We start from the raw sequence: 22,327 nt of genomic DNA, 5'->3' as shown, positions 1-22,327 counted from the left end.
GAGTGGGTCTAGGGTTTCTGGGATAATGGTGTTGATGTGAGCCATGACCAGCCTTTCAAAGCACTCTGTGAAACATAAGATATTACAATATTACATATTGTCCCGTTGGTAGGATATTCGTGATCGTAGCTAGTCTATTTTGTTATCCAATGATTGTACATTGGCTAATAGGACTGATGGTAGAGGCAGATTACCCACTCGCCGTCGGATCCTTACAAGGCACCCCGACCTACGTCCCCGATATCTCCATCTCTTTCTCCTGCGGATGACGGGGATTTGGACCTTGTCTGGTGTCTGAAATAAATCCTTCGTGTCCGTCTCGTTGAAGAATAAATCTTTGTCCAGTACGAGGTGAGCAATCGCTGTCCTGATATCCAGAAGCTCTTTTCGGTCGTAAGAGACGGTGGCAGAAACATTATGTACAAAATAAGTTTCAAATAACTTGAAAAAACACACAAAATAGCACAATTGGTTCGGAGCCCGTAAAATGGCAGCCATCTCCTCCGGCGCCATTATAGCTCAGTTACCTGATGTGGAATAGGGTCCCATGTAGCCATGGCTCTATGTAGTACTGTGTTCCTCCCATAGTCTTTTCTTGACTTGGGGATTGTAAAGAGACCTTTGGTGGCATGTCTTGTGGGGTATGCATGTGTGTCCGAGTTGTGTGCTAGTAGTTTAAACAGACACCTCGGTGCATTCAGCATGTCAACACTTCTTACAAAAACAAGTAATGATGAGGTAAATCTCTTCTCCACTTTGAGCCATGAGAGATTTACATGCATATTATTAATGTTAGCTCTCCATGTACATTTAAGGGCCAACCGTGCTGCCCTGTTCTGCGCCAATTGTAATTTTCCGAGATCCCTCTTTGTGGCACCTGACCACACCGCTGAACAGTAGTCCAGGTGTGACAAAACTAGAGCCTGTAGGACCTGCCTTGTTGATAGTGTTGTTAAAAAGGCTGAGTAACGCTTTATTATGGACAGACTTCTACCCATCTTAGCTACTATTGTATCAACATGTTTTGACCATGACAGTTTACAATCCAGGTTACTCCAAGCAGTTTAGTGATCCTCAAAATTTCCACATTATTTATTACAAGATTTATTTGAGGTTTATGGTTTAGTGAATGATTTGTCCCAAATACACAATGCTTTTAGTTTTTTAAATATTTAGGACTTACTTATTCCTTGCCACCCATTCTGAAACTAACTGCAGCTCTTTGTTAAGTGTTGCAGTGATTTCGCTAGCTGTAGTAGCCGACGTGTATCGTGTTGAGTCATCCGCATACATAGCCACACTGGCTTTCCTCAAGGTGCCCTGGGGAATTCCTGATTCTACCTGGATTATGTTGGAGAGGCTTCCATTAAAGAACACCCTCTGTGTTCTGTTAGACAGGTAGCTCTTTATCCACGATATAGCAGGGGGTGTAAAGCCATAACACATACGTTTTTCCATCAGCAGACTATGATCGATAATGTCAAAAGCCGCACTGAAGTCTAACAAAACAGCTCCCACAATATTTGTATCATCAATTTCTCTCAGCCAATCATCAGTCATTTGTGTATGTGCTGTGCTTGTTGAATGTCCTTCCCTATAAGCGTGCTGAAAGTCTGTTGTCAATTTGCTAAATGACTAAAATGTAAATGTAAATGTAATTTGTTTACAGTAAAATAGCATTGTATCTGGTCAAACACAATTTTTTTCCAAATGTAGTTCTCTCTTGTTGAAATTGAACTCACTAACTCAATGTAGGCTTATGTTCATACCTTAGTATGTCTTGTGTGTACAGTCAGTGTCTTATTCATATCATTCTTTCATTGTGCTTGATTTGGTGGTCATTTTCCACAAGGCGTCAGGTGTTTCATTAGGACTTGTATGAGCCAGCTGGTGCACCACTATGTCAATACTCTCTATCCCTACAACATCCGTGCTAATTAGTAGAACTCTGAAATGTTCTTCCATTGTTCTTTCTTGGTTATACATAACATCTATAAGTAGATGAGCTGAAAATACAGGCCTAAATGTATCCAAGTGTGTGAATAGGCCTAAGCAGTGTTCCTTTGCAGTGAAGTGGTAGGTATATGTTATGTTGGTGATGACAAAGCTCCAAAAGTCGGCCATTATTTCTGCACCCATTTACAGGACAACTGTACAGCGGGGAATGTGTCGTGAGTTGGCCATGTCTATTCCTGCTCCAATATAGCCCATTACTTTGTCAGCCTGTTAATTTGGGTCTGTGAGCTCACTGTAGCCCCAGACTGACCGTTACACATCTCAACGCTGTGACCACATACATACATAGCAGCTAGGCCTATACTGGCTTTGCTAGCTGCGCTGGGATTGGTCCAAGGGCGGTATTGCAAGGGTGGTCTGAGGGCAGGGGGGGTTCCCAAAGGTTTTAGCAGTAGTGCTTTAAAAGGAATTAGGATCATCGCTACTTACTGTATTTGGATGGACTGGAAATTTCCAGGGACCTCACGATACGATATTATCGCGATACTTAGGTGACGATACGATATGTATTGCGATTCGATATTGCGATTGGATGTTCTAAACATAATGCTCACTATAGAAACTCTACACCCCCTTGAACTTGCTCACTATAGAAACTCTACACCCCCTTGAACTTGCTCACTATAGAAACTCTACACCCCCTTGAACTTGCTCACTATAGAAAGTCTACACCCCCTTTAACTTTTTTCACATTTTGTTGCGTTGGAAAGTGGGATTGAAATAGATTAAATTTGTTTTTTTTGTCATTGATCTACACAAAATACGCTGTCAAATTAATGGAAATTCTATAAAATATATATTTGTTGCATAAGTATTCATCCCCTTTGTTTAGGCAAGCCTAAATTAGTTCCGAAGTAACATTTGGTTTAACAAATCACAAAAGTTATATGGACTCACTCTGTGTGAAATAATAGGAGTTGGCATGATTTTTGAATGACTACCTGATTGAGGGGTTTGGTTAAATGTCTTTCCCCTATACATTTACATTTTACATTTTAGTCATTTAGCAGATGCTCTTATCCAGAGTGACTTACAGTTAGTGCATACATTTTCATACTGATACACCAAAGACCAGGGAGCGTTTCAAAAGCCTCAGAAAGGGCAGTGATTGGTAGATGGGTAACAATAACAAATCAGACATTGACTATATCTTGACTATATCTTTAAGCATGGTGAATTTAATAATTATGCTGTGGATGATGTATTAAACCACCCAGACACATCAAAGATGCAGTCGTCCTTCTGAATTGGGCTGCAGGACCAGAAGGAAACTGCATAGGGATGTTACCATGAGGCCATTGGTGATTTTAAAGCAGCTACAGAGTTCAGTGGCTGTGACGGGGGAAACTGAGGATGGATCAACAACATTGTAGTGACTCCACAATAATGACCTAAATTAAGTGAAAAGCAGAATAAAAATATACATAATAAAAGTATTTAAAAACATGCATATGTATGCAGCAAGGCACTGAAGTGTGGCCCTCTGTAGCTCAGCTGGTAGAGCACGGTAGAGCACGGCGTTTGTAACGCCAAGGTAGTGGGTTCGATCCCCGGGACCACCCATACACCCATACACAAAAATGTATGCACGCACGACTGTAAGTCGCTTTGGATAAAAGCGTCTGCTAAATGGCATATTATTATTATTATAAAGTAATACTTCAAAAAACATGGCAAAGGAATACACTTTTTGGCCTAAATGCAAAGCCTTATGTTCGGGGCAAATCCAACACAACATATCACTGAGTAAGTGCCTCCTTGTATGGGTATGCTTGACATCGGCAAAGACTGGGGAGTTTTTCAGGATAAAAAGAAACGGGATGGAGCTAAGCACAGGCGAAATCCTAGAGGAAACCCTACTTCAGTCTGCTTTACACCAGACACTGGGAGAGGAATTCACCTTTCAGCAGGGCAATAACCTACAACACAAAGCCAAATCTACACTGGAGTTGCTTACCAAGAAGACTGTGAATGTTCATGAGTGGCCAAGTTACAGTTTTGACTTAAATCTGCTTGAAAATCTATGGCAAGACTTGAAAATGGCTCTCTAGCCATGATCCCCCAACACCTTGACAGAACTTGAAGAATTTAAGAATAGTGGGCAAATATTGAGACTTACCGAAGAAGACTTACAGCTGTAATCGCAGCCAAAGGTGTTTCTAACATGTATTGGCTCAGGGGGGTGAATACTTATCTAATCAAGGTATATTTGCGTTTTATTTTTCATTAATCTTCCACTTTGACAGTGCATTTTGTGTAGATCATTGACAAATTACAATTAAATCTGTTTTATCCTACTTTGTAACACAATGTGAAGACATCCAGAGTGTGTAGACTTTCTATAGGCACTGTATGTCTGCTGCAGAGCGACGATGGAGCATGAGAAAACGAGTTTTGATCAGTCATGAAAATAAAAGTGCTGAAAACATGTTGACTCACTAGTTAAAAAGAAAATGGAGAACAAGCTTTAGGATGAGAAATACTAGAGTTGTGGCACAGGTACAGCCGACTAGTGCTAGCTAACGCTATCTAGCAAAAACAGAAACATATATTTTTGCGATACTGTTGCAAAACGTTTTGCAACAGAAACCGTTTACACCAAACGGTTTGGATACATCCTGGTTAGGCTTTTCCAAGTTATCTAGGGTGAGTGACTGACTGTGTATTGTTTTGACAGAGTGAATGTACAAACGATTGCCACATGCGAACACACAAACACACACAAGAGACACCCACATGAAACCACACAAAGACAACCCTCGTTTGGCTTCAGTCATGGCCGCTGCATTTCTTAGTGACCAAACCGATTTTTTGTTGTTGTTGAATGTTGTAGCCAGCTGTGTATGCTGAGGTAGTAGCTAGTAGCATGCTTGTGTAACAGACAAGGTCCCATGGCTGTTGAGCTTGTCCAGTGTGTCCACAGCAAAAGACAAATGTAGACAGCTGTTCGTTAAGCTGAAACTCTCCTCTCTTTAGCTAACTTCAACTGCCAAGACCTTCAGTTAGCACTTTGACTTGTACACCAAGGTGGAAAATTAGAGAAAATATACTTAAGTGATAATGCCATCGAAGACGGTGTTTGTTTGATTTTATTGGCACGGGTCCGTCGAGGGCCGACAAACTATGCCAATAAATCCAACAAACACCGGCTTCGAGGGCATTATCACTTTTATACAACGGGTTACCCACATATTCAAAAAATGTATTCGTACTATTTCATCATTCCACAAGATATAGTCCCGACACAAATCTAAGGTTGCTAGAGACGCGACCCAGTCGTTCGTTCTTTTTGTTCTGTATCTATAGACGCGACCCAGTCGTTCGTTCTAAATGTTCCATCGCCATACTGGCTGGCAACGTTCTTATCCCTTGCTTGCCAACTACAGCTAATTTACAGTTACGTCAAAAAGTTCAGCCAGAATATAGCTGCATTTGTTTAAGCTGTTTTCTAGTGACATTTATTTGCATACATCCATAACAATCAGCTTATGATGAGCGACTTTGCCTGGCAGAGAAAATGTGCTCTCTTGTCAGGACACTGTTCAGACAAAAGAAAGACAATCCATGACATTCATTTGAGCTGATTTTAATAAATGAAACCATACATTCTCTTTGTTATCCACCACAGATGACATAGCTATAGCTACTTTTGTATGTCACATTTATCTGTACATTCTCCTGGATGGTGCATTGGTTGAAATATCTGAGTCTGTGCTACTACTTCTGCTGCTTTGCTTCAGCCTTTTGGGTGTTGATTGGTGCTGCAGTGTTCCCTTTGTTTTCGGCCAGGATGTTGCTCCAGCGTTTTCTGTCTGTCAGTGAGGGACGCCAAGGACGCCAGTAGTTATGGAGCGAACCTTCGCACCGATGCCCACTCACTGACAATTTCCCTCGCTTCTAAACCAGCATTGGCCAGTTTCTGGACTGTCGTGGTCCTAATGCTGTGATTTGTGTATGTAGTTGTACCCGCTGCCCTGCAGATCCTGGGTAGAAGTGCTGCCAGATAGTTCACGCCCATCGGCTCTGACGTGTACCAGATCGAGTCCCCCATACTCTCCTCTCCTTCGGTGGAGATAAAATGCAAGGTTTTCTCCGGGCATTTCGATAGATATTTCTCCAGTGATGCCACCGGGTAAAGTGGGATCCCTGGCTGCTCGAACATGAATACCCTCTTGGACTCCCTGGCCCTCTCCCTTGGGTCCAGATGATTATTTGTGGCCTCGTTATATGCGAGAGTGGCTTATCTGAGAGAGAGAATTCGTTGTTATAATATTGTTTGTAGCCTAATTACAAGTGCAACTTAGAAATGACACAAACAGGCTATGAACAACATACCTTAGACCGTTCTCGTCAGTTTTTACGAGGAATGAGTTGGGCTTTAGTTGTCTGTTCCCCTCTTTTCCTTTTCGATCCAGATGTAACTGGAGGTCGAACCACACTTTCTGGACCAGGCCCCTTGGTGTACCGGAATTCAGAGCCTGGGAGTTTTTGAGCTGGTCCATGTCCTTATCGGTGATGGGAGGGTGGCTGTTTGTGATATATTTTCCTTGCCTTCTTACCTGTTTGATGTTGCCCAGAAATACATGATTCGAGGTGGTAAATTCAGTGTCCTTCATAAGGCACCAGCTGCGACCGATGGGTGGGTCATTTAAAAACCGGTTGAGCCCACTGCGGAGTGCCAGGTAGCTACTTATGCTATACTGTTCCCCCTTCCCATTTCATAAATTTCCATAAAACTGTCTGAGAAGGATGTTAATCTTCCTTAGTGACAGTTTTTTGAAGTCAACAACTTTTTTCTTCTCTGCTAGCCAGCCCTCGAAGCACCACACCGCACAGCCCAGTTTGTATTCTTAGCTGTGTTTGTTCGTTGCGGCTTTTCTCTAGGTCATTCAATGCAGTATCCCACAAATCTGCATGCCCGGGTATTATTGCCATTTCTTTTTCCCATTCATCCATAGTCATGCCGCCGAAAATATCAAAATAAATGGTCCACTCATCCATTTTTGTTTTCGCAACAAAGTATCGATTTAGCCAGTTAACTGGAAAAAGTTTTGTATGTTGCTATGACAACCAGCTCAATTTGCTCTCGGTCTCGTTCGGACACATCCACTTTATATGGGACGGTGGAGATCGCAATTCAATATTGAAAGCTCGGAGAGACAGACGGCAAGGTTTATACAAATCTCTGCTGTTGAAAACCGAATGCTAGTCTAAAAGAAATGGGAGATAATGTCTAGATGCTTTTTATAGTGGAGATCAAGTTTATACATTTCCTGGCAGGGTTGATGAGACAGTGGATTGCGCAGTCAGATGGAACAGAGTAAATAGGCATTTCAATTTAATAGATTTAGCCGGTGGTAACTTGTGGAATAGACACCAGCTGGAATGCAGTTTTAACCAATCAGCATTCAGGATTAGACCCACCCGTTGTATAAAAAATATTAGTTCTTATTGTAATTGTTCTGTTTAAGAGAACTGATCTCAGGTGACTTGTAGAGTTCTTCATGTAGAGAGCTGGGTCTCCTACTCCTTGAATGGACTCAATTTTGTCTTATTTTATTATTGTGAGGGAGTGACTGGACCAGGCGACTCAATGGTTCAGATCCACCATAGTATTTTCATAGCAGGTATGATCTAGCTGCACTTTCTCCATCTCCATGACTACGGCATGAAAGTCGCCTCCAGTTTACCTGCTGAACAACTGGGTTGCTATGGGCACCATGATACTCTACCAGTCAAGAGAGGGGGTTTAGGGCGGCTGACTAAAAATACCCCTCATGCCTGCTACCCTTTAAACGGCATTGGGTGTCACAGCTGCTCAATGCTCACTAGCAGTACAGAGTTGAGCAGGAGAACAGGGCCAGCTAAATAGTGCTGTATGAACTGAACACCCTTACAGTGGTGATCCTGCTAGAGGCCTGCGTTACAACCTGGGCCTGCTGCTCTGTTGATCCCAGTAGCGACACATACTGCTAATTGCACTCCTACTTTGACTCACCAGGCCTATACCAAGGTTTCCCCAATTAATCTCTGCCTATAACTTTTTGACCTATTTTCTACATCAAGTGTCTCTTTCAAATACAGTGCCTTCAGAAAGTATTCACACCCCTTTACTTTTTCTACATTTTGTTGTGTTACAAGGTGGCATTAAATTGAACGATTTACACAAAATACTCTGTCAAATTGGAAGAAAATTTATATTTTTTCTTTAAAGAAATAATGAAAAATAAAACACCAATATATCTTGATTACATAAGAATTCAACCTCCTGAGTCAATACATGTTAGAATGACCCTTTGCAGCAATTACAGCTGTGAGTCTTTCTGGGTAAGTCTAAGAGCTTTGCACACCTGGATTTTTCCCATTTTGATTATTTTCAAAATTCTTCAAACTCTGTCAAATTGGTTGTTGATCATTGCTAGACAACTATTTTAAATTCTTGCCATAGATTTAAAATCAGATTTAAGTCAAAACTGTAACTCGGCCACTCAGGAACATTCACTGTCTTCTTGGTAAGCAACTCCAGTGTAGATTTTGCCTTGTGTTTTAGGTTATTGTCCTGCTGAAACGTGAATTCATCTCCCAGTGTCTGATGGAAAGCAGACTGAAGTAGGTTTTCCTCTAGGATTTGGCCTGTGCTTAGCTCCATTCCATTTTCTTTTTTTTTATCCTGAAACTCCCCAGTCCTTAATGATTACAAGCATACCCATAACATGATGAAGCCATCACTATGCTTGAAAATATGGAGAGTGGTACTCGGTAATGTGTTGTATTGGATTTGCCCCAAACATAACACTTTGTATTCAGGACAAAAAGTTAATTGCTTTGACACATTTTTTGCAGTATTACTTTATTGCCTTGTTGCAATCAGGATGCATGTTTTGTGACATGTTTATTCTTTACAGGCTTCCTTTTCAGTCTGTCAATTAGGTTAGTATTGTGGAGTAACTGCAATGTTGTTGATCCATCCTCAGGATCCATCCAATGTGGTTGAATCTGTGTTTGAAATTCACTGCTCGACTGAGAGACCTTACAGATAATTGTAGGTGTGGGGTACAGAGATGAGGTAGTCATTATGTTAAACGCTATTATTGCACACAGTCAGTCCATGCAACTTATGTGACTTGTTAAGCAAATTTTTACTTGTGAACTTATTTAGGCTTGCCATAAGAAAGGATTTGAATACTTATTGACTCAAGACATTTCAGCTTTTCATTTTGAATGAATTTGTAAAAATTTCGAAAAACATTATTCCACTTTGACATTCTGGGGTACTGTGTGTAGGTCAGTGACAAACAAATCAGAATTGTATCTATTTTAAATTCAGGCTATAACACAGCAAATTGTGGAAAAAGTCAAGGTGTAAATACTTTCTGAAGGCATTGTATGTGTACGGTCAATAGCTGGTATAGTAGGCCCCTACATGGGGTTTGTTTGTGTACATAATTAACATTTAATTTGATACAAGGCTTTGATGGAGTCATTAATTAATGGAATATGAGGACAAGAAGAAGAGTGCTATGTAGTAGTAGGTGATGTAACAGTCGTTGCTGCCTCTGCCACAGTTATTCAGCTGTTTAATAATTCAGTAGACATGACATGCCTATTTCTTCAGTGGGAAAGATTGGTGTTTGATACACCACAAAAGATTACCTTAAAATTTGTAGAGCTTTTAAAGTTGAGAGTAAATTGTTGCCTTTAAAGGCAGAACCGTTAACGTGTACATTTTTTGTCTTTTCTTGTTTCTTTCAGGCTCGAATAGCATTCCTACAAGGAGAAAGGAAGGGTCAAGAAAATTTAAAGAATGATCTAGTTAGAAGAATAAAAATGTTAGAATATGCATTAAAGCAAGAAAGGTGAGTGTATAGCTTTTCTTCTAAACTTGAATCAATAACTCTGATATAAGGCCAAGTTCAATCTGTCTCATTGGGCTGACATTCTACTACATTACATTTACATTTTAGTCATTTAGCAGATGCTCTTATCCAGAGTGACTTACAGTTAGTAAGTGCATACATTTTCATACTGGCCCCCCGTGGGAAACGAACCCACAACTGGGGTTGCAAGCGCCATGCTCTACCAACTGAGCTACAGGGGAGCTACATTGTATGTACATTTTGTGCATAATCAGTGGAGGCTGCTGAGGGGACGACGGCTCATAATAATGGCTGGAATGGAGTCAATGGAATGGTATCAAACATTTGGTTTCCATTGGTTGATACCATTCCATTGACTCCATTCCAGCCATTGCTATGAGCCGTCCTCCCCTCAGCAGCCTCCACTGACTGCATATATTATAATAATATAATTTATTATCTCATCACATTTACTAAACTCTTTCATTTGTCTTTTCTCTACCAGAGCAAAATACCATAAATTAAAATATGGAACAGAATTAAATCAAGGTGAAGTTAAGATGCCTAGCTTCGAACCAGGTACGGACCTCTCCTCTCTGAACTGCAATGAAACATAATAAATAGAATATGTTGACATACAGTGGATTCAATAACTTTATGTTATGTTTGCAGAAGATACCAAAGACACAGAGGTCCCAGCTGTACCTCAGAACAGTCAGCTGACGTGGAAACAGGGCAGACAACTCCTCAGACAGTGAGTACTCTGACACAGCACACCTACAGTGGGGAAAAAAGTATTTAGTCAGCCACCAATTGTGCAAGTTCTCCCACTTAAAAAGATGAGAGAGGCCTTTAATTTTCATCATAGGTACACGTCAACTATGACAGACAAATTGAGATTTTTTTCTCCAGAAAATCACATTGTAGGATTTTTAATGAATTTATTTGCAAATTATGGTGGAAAATAAGTATTTGGTCACCTACAAACAAGCAAGATTTCTGGCTCTCACAGACCTGTAACAACTTCTTTAAGAGGCTCCTCTGTCCTCCACTCGTTACCTGTATTAATGGCACCTGTTTGAACTTGTTATCAGTATAAAAGACACCTGTCCACAACCTCAAACAGTCACACTCCAAACTCCACTATGGCCAAGACCAAAGAGCTGTCAAAGGACACCAGAAACAAAATTGTAGACCTGCACCAGGCTGGGAAGACTGAATCTGCAATAGGTAAGCAGCTTGGTTTGAAGAAATCAACTGTGGGAGCAATTATTAGGAAATGGAAGACATACAAGACCACTGATAATCTCCCTCGATCTGGGGCTCCACGCAAGATCTCACCCTGTGGGGTCAAAATGAACAAGAACGGTGAGCAAAAATCCCAGAACCACACGGGTGGACCTAGTGAATGACCTGCAGAGAGCTGGGACCAAAGTAACAAAGCCTACCATCAGTAACACACTACGCCGCCAGGGACTCAAATCCTGCAGTGCCAGACGTGTCCCCCTGCTTAAGCCAGTACATGTCCAGGCCCGTCTGAAGTTTGCTAGAGTGCATTTGGATGATCCAGAAGAGGATTGGGAGAATGTCATATGGTCAGATGAAACCAAAATAGAACTTTTTGGTAAAAACTCAACTCGTCGTGTTTGGAGGACAAAGAATGCTGAGTTGCATCCAAAGAACACCATACCTACTGTGAAGCATGGGGGTGGAAACATCATGCTTTGGGGCTGTTTTTCTGCAAAGGGACCAGGACGACTGATCTGTGTAAAGGAAAGAATGAATGGGGCCATGTATCGTGAGATTTTTAGTGAAAACCTCCTTCCATCAGCAAGGGCATTGAAGATGAAACGTGGCTGGGTCTTTCAGCATGACAATGATCCCAAACACACCGCCCGGGCAACGGAGGATTGGCTTCGTAAGAAGCATTTCAAGGTCCTGGAGTGGCCTAGCCAGTCTCCAGATCTCAACCCCATAGAAAATCTTTGGAGGGAGTTGAAAGTCCGTGTTGCCCAGCGACAGCCCCAAAACATCACTGCTCTAGAGGAGATCTGCATGGAGGAATGGGCCAAAATACCAGCAACAGTGTGTGAAAACCTTGTGAAGACTTACAGAAATCGTTTGACCTGTGTCATTGCCAACAAAGGGTATATAACAAAGTATTGAGAAACTTTTGTGGCCAAACAAACAATTGGTGGCTGACTAAATACTTTTTCCCCCCACTGTATAGGGCCTCACATGTCGCTAGCGTTCTAACATATTTATAGATAAAGATGAATTCCCATCAGGGCCTGTATTGATAGCGTGTCTCAGAATAGGAGTGCTGATCAAGGATCAGGTCCCCCTTGTCCATGTAATCTTATTCCTTATGATCTAAAATGTCAAACTGATCAGCACTCCTGCTCTGAGAATCTATAGGAACACGGGCCCAGGTTTACTTAGTTAGCTAAGTAATTTGGATGTGGAATTCTGTTTCTGTCCCAACAGATATCTTCAGGAGGTAGGTTACACGGACACAATACTAGATGTACGGTCTCAGAGAGTGCGTTCGTTACTGGGCCTATCCAGCTCTGAGCAGAACGGCTCTGTGGAAAACAAGAACCTGGAGCAGATCCTCAACGGAGGGGAGTTTCCAGCCAAACGAAAGGGACAAGATATTAAAAGGTAGGTAGTTAGGCCTCATCTGATCCTGCACACTGCCAATCACTTCAGTGAAGGTCCAACTGACACAATGTTGTTCACCTTTCCTGACGAAACTGAAATCACTCTCCACTTTTCCTGGCAACTTCCCAAATAGCAGATTTCTGATGGATTCTGCACATTCTGCCTCTGTGTGCTCAGAACAGTATGCTCTGAGTAGCATTAGCCACATCATCCATCCTGTTCCATTTCTTTGACTAATGAAATCATTCACAGTGCCGCATTGCTCTAAATAGTTGTTTTCTAACTGTTTTTCTAGGAATCCAGGAGATGTTCTGGACACATTTAACTTCTTAGAAAACGCAGACGACAGTGATGAAGATGACGATGAGGAGGGAGACCTGATGGAGGATATAGACAGCGGCAAACACACAATAAAAAAGCAGAAAATAAAGGTGAATACCTCTTTGCTTCAGACAATTACATCTGATCATGTGTGAAACGACCATTACTAATGTTGTTTTAAATGTACTGCCACTGTCATCATTGTGTACATGGTTGTAATAATGGCTTACTAAGACCAAAGCAGTACTTGGCTCTTGACACTATAGACTTGTATCCTCAGACCTGATTATGAATGTTGATAGTCATCAAGAGAGAACCTTTAAATGCCTGCTGTGTAAAAGAAGTCACCACAATTACATTCGGTAAAAGACCATGCGGAAGGAAAATACCAACCACTGGTCTCCCAAAATCGAAAATGGAAAATAAAAGTATTGTAAAGTATACTTTTTATACAAGTATTGTATTAACTATATACTTTATTTGATGATCCCAGTGTGCCAGACCTGATGGCTGACTGTGTTTGTCCTCTCTCCAGGTTGGGAACGAGGGCCTGGCCTCTGACCTTCCAGACGACCCCGACACGGAGGAGGCTCTGAAGGAGTTTGACTTTCTGGTGAATGCCGAGGACGGAGAGGGAGCAGGGGAGGCCAGGAGTTCAGGGGACGGGACCGAATGGGGTAAGAGGATATAACATACCTCCCTGTTGAGAACTAGCCTATACCCCATTTTGTCCCCATGTACATTTGGCATAAATGCAGCTATTTGTATAAATGAACATGTAGTGTAATCAGTGTTGGCCTGCATGGGTGTTGGGTAGAGGACCTGTGGCTTGGACAGCGGTAGTGTGTGTTAGGTAGAGGAATACATGTCTATATGTTGGCCAGTGGTAGATATAACTGAACTAAAGTGTAGTGGAGCGTGTATTCTGATCTGCACCAAGAATGGCCTACCCTGTGGTATCTCAATCATGCCGATGCTGCGTCAGCATTCCTCCTCACTTGTGCACAGGATATTCTGAGCCCTCCCCTGCTCCCCTGGCCTGGCCTGGCCCTGCCACACACACCTCACTGCTGCTGCATGCCCTGCTCTAATCCCAGCCTCTAGGATCAGTCACACTACTCTCAGCACGACCCTCCGCTGTGGCCGAGAGAAAGGGTTGCATACAGAGCACCAGTCAGACCCACTAGTAATGACATGAACCCCATTCTATACAGTGCTGGTCTTAATTTTTCATGTGTTTTTTGCAATGGGCCTAACCTGTGTAGTTGCTTCTCCTCTTTTGTCTGTTTAGGAAATTGTTTCATCGCATGACTCATTGTTTTTCACTCAAGGCTTTGACTTCTACCTAGTGAAATACTCTACTTTCTACTATGTTAGACATAAAAGCTTCTCTAGCCGTGTCACTAAGTCAATCCGCTTAGTGTGTGCTCTGCAGTCTTACCATGCGGGTGAATGTTTTAGCACCCCACTGAGAGGCTGAGCTCTTTGTTTACGAAGCATGTCCAACCTGAGCTCTCTGTCTCTTTGTGTAGGTGTGGCCTGTATGTTGTTTACTAAACCTTCTCCTCTCCTCTCTTCTCCGTCCTATTCTTAGCCGAGCCCTTACCGTTTCCCTCAGGTGGAGGCAAGTCCTTTATCATGGGCTCTGATGACGTGTTGGAGAGTGTCCTGGGCCTGGGAGACCTGGCTGACCTCACTGTCTCCAACGATGAGGCTGACTACAGCTATGATGTAAGTAACTGTCACACCTGAACCATGACCCCCTGAACAACACCAACCCTGAACCCCTCCCTGAACCTCTCCCTCCTCCAGTATTCCGCCCCTCTCTCCTCCTGAACCACCCCCTGCCCCTCTCTCTCTCCTCCTGAACCACCCCCTGTCCCCTCTCTCTCTCCTTCTGAACCACCCCCTGTCCCTCTCTCTCTCCTCCTGAACCACCCCACCCTCTCTCTCCTCCTGAACCACCCCCTGCCCTCTCTCTCTCCTCCTGAACCACCCCTCCTCTCTCTTCTCCTCAGACCACCCCTCCTCTCTCTCCTCCTGAACCACCCCTGTCCCTCTCTCTCTCCTCCTGAACCACCCCCTGCCCCTCTTTCTCTCCTCCTGAACCACCCCCACCCCTCTCTCTCCTCCTGAACCACCCCTGCCCCTTTCTCTCCTCCTGAACCCCACCCTGAACCTCTCTCCTCCTCCTCAACCACCTCACACACAAAGCGTTGAGAGAGGGAAGGTTCTCTAGCTTTGACAGTTGGTCAGAATCACATATGTCCATTAAGGGCTTCATTAGGAAGTGGAGGGGCATGCCATGCTCAAGTAGTCCTAGTACATTACATCCTCCAGTGCTGTTAGCCCCTAGCTAACTCAGCACCAACCTGTCTCGATTTTTCACTCCACATTTGTTTAAAGTTGCCGTTCTCTTTTCCTCCCCTGTCCTGTCTGTCTAATTTTAGCTGCCAGCCAGTAAGGACACGTTCAGGAAGACGTGGAATCCGAAGTACACCCTGCGCAGCCACTTTGACGGGGTCAGGGCTCTGGCCTTCCATCCTGTAGAGCCTGTACTGGTCACCGTGTCTGAGGACCACACCCTCAAACTGTGGAACTTACAGAAGACTGTACCTGCCAAAAAGTACATACACACACGCACTTGTTTGCATTGTTGGATTATCTTGTCATTATGGAATGCATCATTGAATTAAATCGGTCTGAGAAATCTTTTTAAATAACTTTTTGTTTCTTCTTTAGAAGTGCCTATTTTGATGTGGAACCCATTTACACATTCAGAGCTCATGTGTAAGTATCTAATAACCAGAAGGAACTGGTCAAAAATGTAATAATAATACGCTAAAACTATTTTCAATCAATCAGTAAAACTGTTTTGCATATGGCTTTCTCTCACTGTATAATTATGTAAATGATTGTTAGTAGGAAGTATTAAATGTCACCTTTCTGATAAGCCGTTCCTCTCCTCAGGGGGCCTGTGTTGTCCCTGGCTATGAGTTCCAGCGGAGAGCAGTGTTACAGTGGAGGGATTGACAGCACAATACAGTGGTGGAACATCCCCAGCTCCAACGTAGACCCTTACGACACCTACGGTAAGGTTGAAACATCCTCAGCCCCTCTTTAGCATGGCCAATATTCTGTCTATCCTCTGTGCCTTCAGACATTGATCACAGTGACAGAGGTCAGGAATACTTTCATCTATCATATTAGTTGAATTGACGAGTATACTTTTTTCTTCATATTATTCCAATCGCATCCTTGAGTAATCACAGAGCTGTTTATCTCCCTTATTGTATGGGTATCGCTGACTCTGTCCCCTCCTCCAACGCCTCAGACCCCAGTGTCCTGGCTGGAACCTGGCTGGGCCACACAGACGCTGTGTGGGGGCTGGCCTACAGCGGCATCAAGAACCGCCTGCTGTCCTGCTCCGCAGATGGAACCGTCAAGCTGTGGAACCCCCAGGAGAAGAACCCATGCAATAGCACTTACAACGCAGAGAAAGGTGAGAACATAGAACTACGTTTAAAACACAGTACATAGAAATAGGCTTAGAACACAGAACATAGAATCAAATTAAATCACATTTTATTTGTCACATGCGCCGAATACAACAGGTATAGACCTTACAGTGAAATGCTTACTTACAAGCCCTTAACCAACAATGCAGTTTTAAGAAAGAATACCAATTTTGTTTTGGTGCAAAATATTAAAAGTAACAAATAATTAAAGAGCAGCAGTAAAATAACAATAGCGAGGCTATATACAGGGGGTACCGGTACTGAGTCAATGTGCGGGGGCACCGGTTAGTCGAGGTAATTTAGGTAATATGTACATGTAGGTAGAGTTATTAAAGTGACTATGCATAGATAATAAACAGAGAGTAGCAGCAGCGTAAAGGAGGCCGAGCAGTTGCCATACCAGGCAGTGATGCAACCAGTCAGGATGCTCTCGATGGTGCAGCTGTAGAACCTTTTTGAGGATCTGAGGACCCATGCCAAATCTTTTCAGTCTCCTTAGGGGGAATAGGTTTTGTCGTGCCCTCTTCACGACTGTCTTGGTGTGCTTGGACCATGTTAGTTTGTTGGTGATGTGGACACCAAGGAACTTGAAGCTCTCAACCTGCTCCACTACAGCCCTGTCGATGAGAATAGGTGCGTGATCGGTCCTTCTTTTTCCTGTAGTCCACAATCATCTCCTTTGTCTTGATCACATTGAGGGAGAGGTTGTTGTCCTGGCACCACACGGCCAGGTCTCTGACCTCCATATAGGCTGTCTCGTCGTTGTCGGTGATCAGGCCTACCACTGTTGTGTCGTCGGCAAACTTAATGATGGTGTTGGAGTCATGCCTGGCCATGCAGTCATGAGTGAACAGGGAGTACAGGAGGGGAATGAGCACACACCCCTGAGGGGCCCCCATGTTGAGGATCAGCGTGGCGGATGTGTTGTTACCTACCCTTACCACCTTGGGGCAGCCCGTCAGGAAGTCCAGGATCCAATTGCAGAGGGAGGTGTTTAGTCCCAGGGTCCTTAGCTTAGTGATGAGCTTTATGGTGTTGAACGCTGAGCTGTCGTCAATGAATAGCATTCTCACATAGGTGTTCCTTTTGTCCAGGTGTGAAAGGGCAGTGTGGAGCGCAATAGAGATTGCATCATCTGTGGATCTGTTGGGGCAGTATGCAAATTGGAGTGGGTCTAGGGTTTCTGGGATAATGTTGTTGATGTGAGCCATGACCAGCCTTTCAAAGCACTTCATGGCTACAGACGTGAGTGCTACGGGTTGGTAGTCATTTAGGCAGGTTACCTTAGTGTCCTTGGGCACAGGGACTATGGTGGTCTGCTTGAAACATGTTGGTATTACAGACTCAGACAGGGAGAGGATGAAAATGTCAGTGAAGACACTTGCCAGTTGGTCAGCGTATGCTCGGACAACATGTCCTGGTAATCTGTCTGGCCCTGCGGCCTTGTGAATGTTGACCTGTTTAAAGGTCTTACTCACATCGGCTACGGAGAGCGTGATCACACAGTTGTCCGGAACAGCTGATGCTCTCATGCATGTTTCAGTGTTATTTCAGTGTAATTTAGCTCGTCTGGTAGGCTCATGTCACTGGGCAGCTCGCGGCTGTGCTCCCCTTTGTAGTCTGTAATAGTTTGCAAGCCCTGCCACATCCGACGACGAGCGTCGGAGCCGGTGTAGTACGATTCGACGCTTTTCCTGTTTGATGGTTCGTCGGAGGGCATAGCGGGATTTCTTATAAGCTTCCGGGTTAGAGTCCCGCTCCTTGAAAGCGGCAGCTCTACCCTTTAGCTCAGTGCGGATGTTGCCTGTAATCCATGGCTTCTGGTTGGGGTATGTATGTACAGTCACTGTGGGGACGATGTCATCAATGCACTTATTGATGAAGCCAGTGACTGATGTGGTATACTCCTCAATGCCATCGGAAGAATCCCGGAACATATTCCAGTCTGTGCTAGCAAAACAGTCCTGTAGCTTAGCATCTGCTTCTTCTGACCACTTTTTTATTGACCGAGTCACTAGCAGAACTAGGCTTAGAACACAGGACATAGAACTAGGCTTAGAACACAGGACATAGAACTAGGCTTAGAACACAGGACATAGAACTAGGCTTAGAACACAGGACATAGAACTAGGCTTAGAACACAGTATTATATTATTAAGGCCCAATAGCTTACTGATGTCCATTTGTCTCTTATGCCTCGATCACACAGACAACGTCATTGCGTTTTGGTACACCAGAAGTACATTCATTTCCAATGGAGCGCTGCGTTTGCCTTGCAGCATTGCGTTGCAGAGGCAGTTGCAGTGTGTTCTGTGTGGTGCATACGTTGGATTTATTGAACGTATGCATCAAACTGTATGCTTAGACGGCTTGACAGAAATGGTTGCAGAAGTTGAACTTTTGAATGTTGAACTTTTGTTGCACACATATCCAGATGGTGCTGCGTACCATTTTGTGTGATGTCGGTGTGATTTAGACGTTAGAACAATGTTGGAGTAAAAAGTAATTTATAAATGACAAATAAATGCATTTGATATACATTTCTCTTTCATCTGCTCCCTTCATTTAAGAGAAATCCATTTGGGACGAGTAGAGTTTTGACAACCATACAGTCCAAATGCTATGCATTTGAACTTCCCCAGTAGTGTGGGGAAGAGCTTGTTTTTCACCTGGACATAACATGACAATGGCACTTGAATACGGCCCTGTGTTAAGTGGCCAAGGTCGGAGAGTGGAGGTGCAAAAGGCTCTTCAACTTATGTGTGTCTGTGTGTGTACGACAGAACACGGCATCCCCACAGCGGTGGACTTCAATGGCTGTGACCCCGCCCACATGGTGGCGTCCTTCAACACAGGCAACGTTGTGATCTATGACCTGGAGACCTCACAGGCTGCCGTGGTGTTTGCTGGTCAGGGGGAGAGCAGTAAGTCTATTGCACCCATCATTTAGCAGGAGGACTACAACAACCCTAGACCCTTACAACACAATAACCAGGGAGACTATGGGCCATAAGCTCAGTTAGAAAGGGGAGTACATATAATTAGAATGACTTACTGAGTTACATTTTCTATGGGGGAGTATGGGTATACAGAAATGTTATGTGAAAATCAAGTCAATACTGCGTAACATTATAAATATGTGCTCCCTGAATAATATTAACTGGTAATGATGTGGTTGTTTTTTCTTCTTTATATAGATATCTCATATATCCTAGACTACTAACTTTGTACACAGTTTTAATGGTCTGTCCTCATTTCGGGTGGTGTATTAATAGTGAACGTGCTGTGACCCATCCTCTCACCTGCGTGTTTTCAGCTCTGCCTGCAGCCAACCACATCAACAAGGTAGTGAGTCACCCCACCCTGCCTGTCACCATCACGGCCCACGAGGACAGGGACATCAAGTTCTTTGACAATAAATCAGGTAAATAAACAGGAGTGGACACACTGTTCAGCTAGTTACTCTGACTGACTAACTGTAGCTCAGTGAATCAGAGCCTAGATGGGAGAATGACTAAGACCAGTCATATGTAGAGTTAGGACTGTTTTGTACATGTTCTGTCTCTGCTGACTGCTCTGTCATCTGTCTGTCTGCCATATCTCTGTACTGACTGTTACGTCTCTGTCTGTCTGCCATATCTCTGTACTGACTGTTACGTCTCTGTCTGTCTGCCATATCTCTGTACTGACTGTTACGTATCTGTCTGTCTGCCATATCTCTGTACTGACTTATGTATTTATGTCCTGTTGCGTAGGTAAAGTGATCCATGCGATGGTGGCCCACCTGGATGCTGTCACCAGCCTGGCTGTGGACCCCAATGGTATATACCTGATGTCAGGAAGTAAGTACAAGCAACGTAGCTGTGGGGAATTTTAAACGGCAGCATTCGGTGGTCACCAGCTTACGGTTCTGATTCTAAGACTATATAAATATAATTCTACAACATTGTATCCTATGACAACACACTAATGTAAAATTCCCCAATATCTGGTTGTGCTGATATCCAGAGAGAACATTGCTGATCCTACCCTCCTTTCCTTGTTCCTCCTCCATAGGCCACGACTGCTCTATCCGTTTGTGGAACCTGGACAGTAAGACCTGTGTGCAGGAGATCACTGCCCACCGCATGAAGTCTGAAGAGTCCATCTATGACGTTGCCTTCCACCCGTCTAAGGCATACATAGCAAGTGCAGGGGCCGACGCCCTGGCCAAAGTATTTGTATAGTAGACGAGTGCTGCTCTGCCAGGCTGAGCGTGTAGACACAAAGAAAGAAAGAATAGACTGCTTCACTGCCTTGTGTAACGAGAGTAGCATTTTATGACACTACATTGAAGCTGCCTCCCTCCACCCCCATCCCTATTGAACTCAACACTTGACAGAAACCAGGTGTCAAAGGGACTTATGCCAGGCATGGTGGGTGGAGGAGCGACCAATCAGTTTTATCTGTTTTCAAACAAAAAAAAACATTTAACTGTAATTTACTGTAAGTTAAAAGCTGGAGTAAAACAAACCAGTGTATGTAGCCTTTTGACTGGGTTTGAGCTGAGATAATATCTGTTCTGTAGGTATACTTCAGTGACCATGGACGGAGTGGCTGTCATGTGCGTCAGACAGTGGGTCGTCGCAGAGAGCGAGGTTAGGACTGGGTCATGTCTTTTAACCTGATTCACACAACAGGGCTGACCCCAACCATACTGTGCTGGCTCAGATATTTTCACATTGTTATTTTCACCACGGTTCCAGTAACTATGGTGGATTTGTAATCAGGCCAGTCCAGTACAGCTCAGCTTGGCTCGGTTTAGCTGGCTAGTGTGAAAAGGGTATTTAACAGGACGTGGTAACAGCCCCTGGTGGGCCGACCAGGAGACCCTCCGGCGTCGATTCAGTTCACGCTAAACACGAGTCAGTCAGGCGTCCACTCAACAGCATCCATGTAGCGAGAGAAAAATAATATGAAATGAAATATAAATAAGTCAATCAACTTTAGCATTAGTTACATGACATTTTTGTGTAAAATAAAATATAGTTTTTATAATCCTTTTTATATAAATAAAGTCTGTCATAACAGCACTGAAAATTATGTTTTAAAAAAAGGGAATATTTATTCCTGGTCTGAACCCTCCATCACAACTCATGCTGTCCCCCACAACCCTGATCTAACTTACTGTTCCCCCGTCACTGAAAACGCTCGTTGATCTCGCCCTTCCTAACCCTAGGATGCTATCTCTTACATTGCTTTGACACCGTCTTGTCACGGCAGAAAAGACTGTAGGACTAAAAGAAGCCTGTTAATGGCTTCCTGAGAGCTCTCTTTTAAAATAAACTGCAGCATCCTATCACTATGTGATATTTTTGTACACCTTACTGTATTTGAGTTTATTTATCACAGGTTATTAGACATCTTAATGCTATTTATTTCACTTTGTTAGTCTTATCCGTTTAACTACATACATGGCCCAAGGATATCTATAAGTAAAAGTGGAACAGTAAATCCAAAACAAGTGAAACTTATAGGTTCATATAAAATGCAATCTGTGAGGTCAGTCTGAGGTATAAGTTTGCCTTATTCTGTTAAATCAGTGCTTTGAAGCAAGCATGGAGTGTAACAGTTTTTCTTTATTCCATTTATTTAAGTTAAGGGATTGGAATAGCGAACGTAAGACTAATCACAACCCAATGTTTTGTTTGGTTGTACTATTTTCCTTTTATCTTGCAAAACTGTTTTATTTTCAAACATGCTACAACTTATGGTGTAACTAAGACTTTTGTTTCTGTAATGCATGATTAATACAAAGTATTTTTTCTAGTCTTCCAAAAAAAGGTTCTGATCAGTTTGCGAGTTTTGATTAGTTTTGTAAGGTTTTTGATTTACAAAGATTCTACAACATACAACAGTTCAAAAGTAATGTATATAAAATGTCTATAATAAATATGAAATGGTGTACCTGTA

At 43.1% G+C, this 22,327-nt stretch overlaps 1 protein-coding gene and 1 long non-coding RNA gene across 2 annotated transcripts in view; one reads left to right on the top strand and one right to left on the bottom strand.

Annotated features, from left to right (window-relative positions):
• Positions 1–22,327, top strand: part of strn3 (striatin, calmodulin binding protein 3) — a 26,567-nt gene extending 4,240 nt beyond the window's left edge. Inside the window, exons 2-16 of the mRNA XM_041848052.2 lie at positions 9,769–9,872; positions 10,378–10,451; positions 10,545–10,626; positions 12,360–12,536; positions 12,832–12,967; positions 13,393–13,534; positions 14,452–14,588; positions 15,308–15,483; positions 15,600–15,647; positions 15,828–15,949; positions 16,192–16,359; positions 19,159–19,299; positions 19,692–19,799; positions 20,131–20,217; positions 20,432–22,327. Of these exons, the coding sequence (XP_041703986.2) occupies positions 9,769–9,872; positions 10,378–10,451; positions 10,545–10,626; positions 12,360–12,536; positions 12,832–12,967; positions 13,393–13,534; positions 14,452–14,588; positions 15,308–15,483; positions 15,600–15,647; positions 15,828–15,949; positions 16,192–16,359; positions 19,159–19,299; positions 19,692–19,799; positions 20,131–20,217; positions 20,432–20,601 (1,872 nt within the window). The 3' untranslated portion in view covers positions 20,602–22,327. The remainder of the gene's footprint in view (positions 1–9,768; positions 9,873–10,377; positions 10,452–10,544; positions 10,627–12,359; positions 12,537–12,831; positions 12,968–13,392; positions 13,535–14,451; positions 14,589–15,307; positions 15,484–15,599; positions 15,648–15,827; positions 15,950–16,191; positions 16,360–19,158; positions 19,300–19,691; positions 19,800–20,130; positions 20,218–20,431) is intronic.
• On the bottom strand, positions 5,587–7,204 carry LOC121539506. Its single transcript, XR_005995373.1, has 2 exons — positions 6,352–7,204; positions 5,587–6,260 (listed from the first exon to the last, which is right to left on the bottom strand). It is a non-coding gene; the product is annotated as an uncharacterized LOC121539506 (long non-coding RNA).

The sequence above is a fragment of the Coregonus clupeaformis genome, chromosome 25, assembly GCF_020615455.1.
Source record: "Coregonus clupeaformis isolate EN_2021a chromosome 25, ASM2061545v1, whole genome shotgun sequence".
Lineage (NCBI taxonomy): Eukaryota > Metazoa > Chordata > Actinopteri > Salmoniformes > Salmonidae > Coregonus > Coregonus clupeaformis.
Note: the sequence above shows the minus strand (reverse complement) of the source record. Positions and strands in the feature narration are given on the sequence as shown.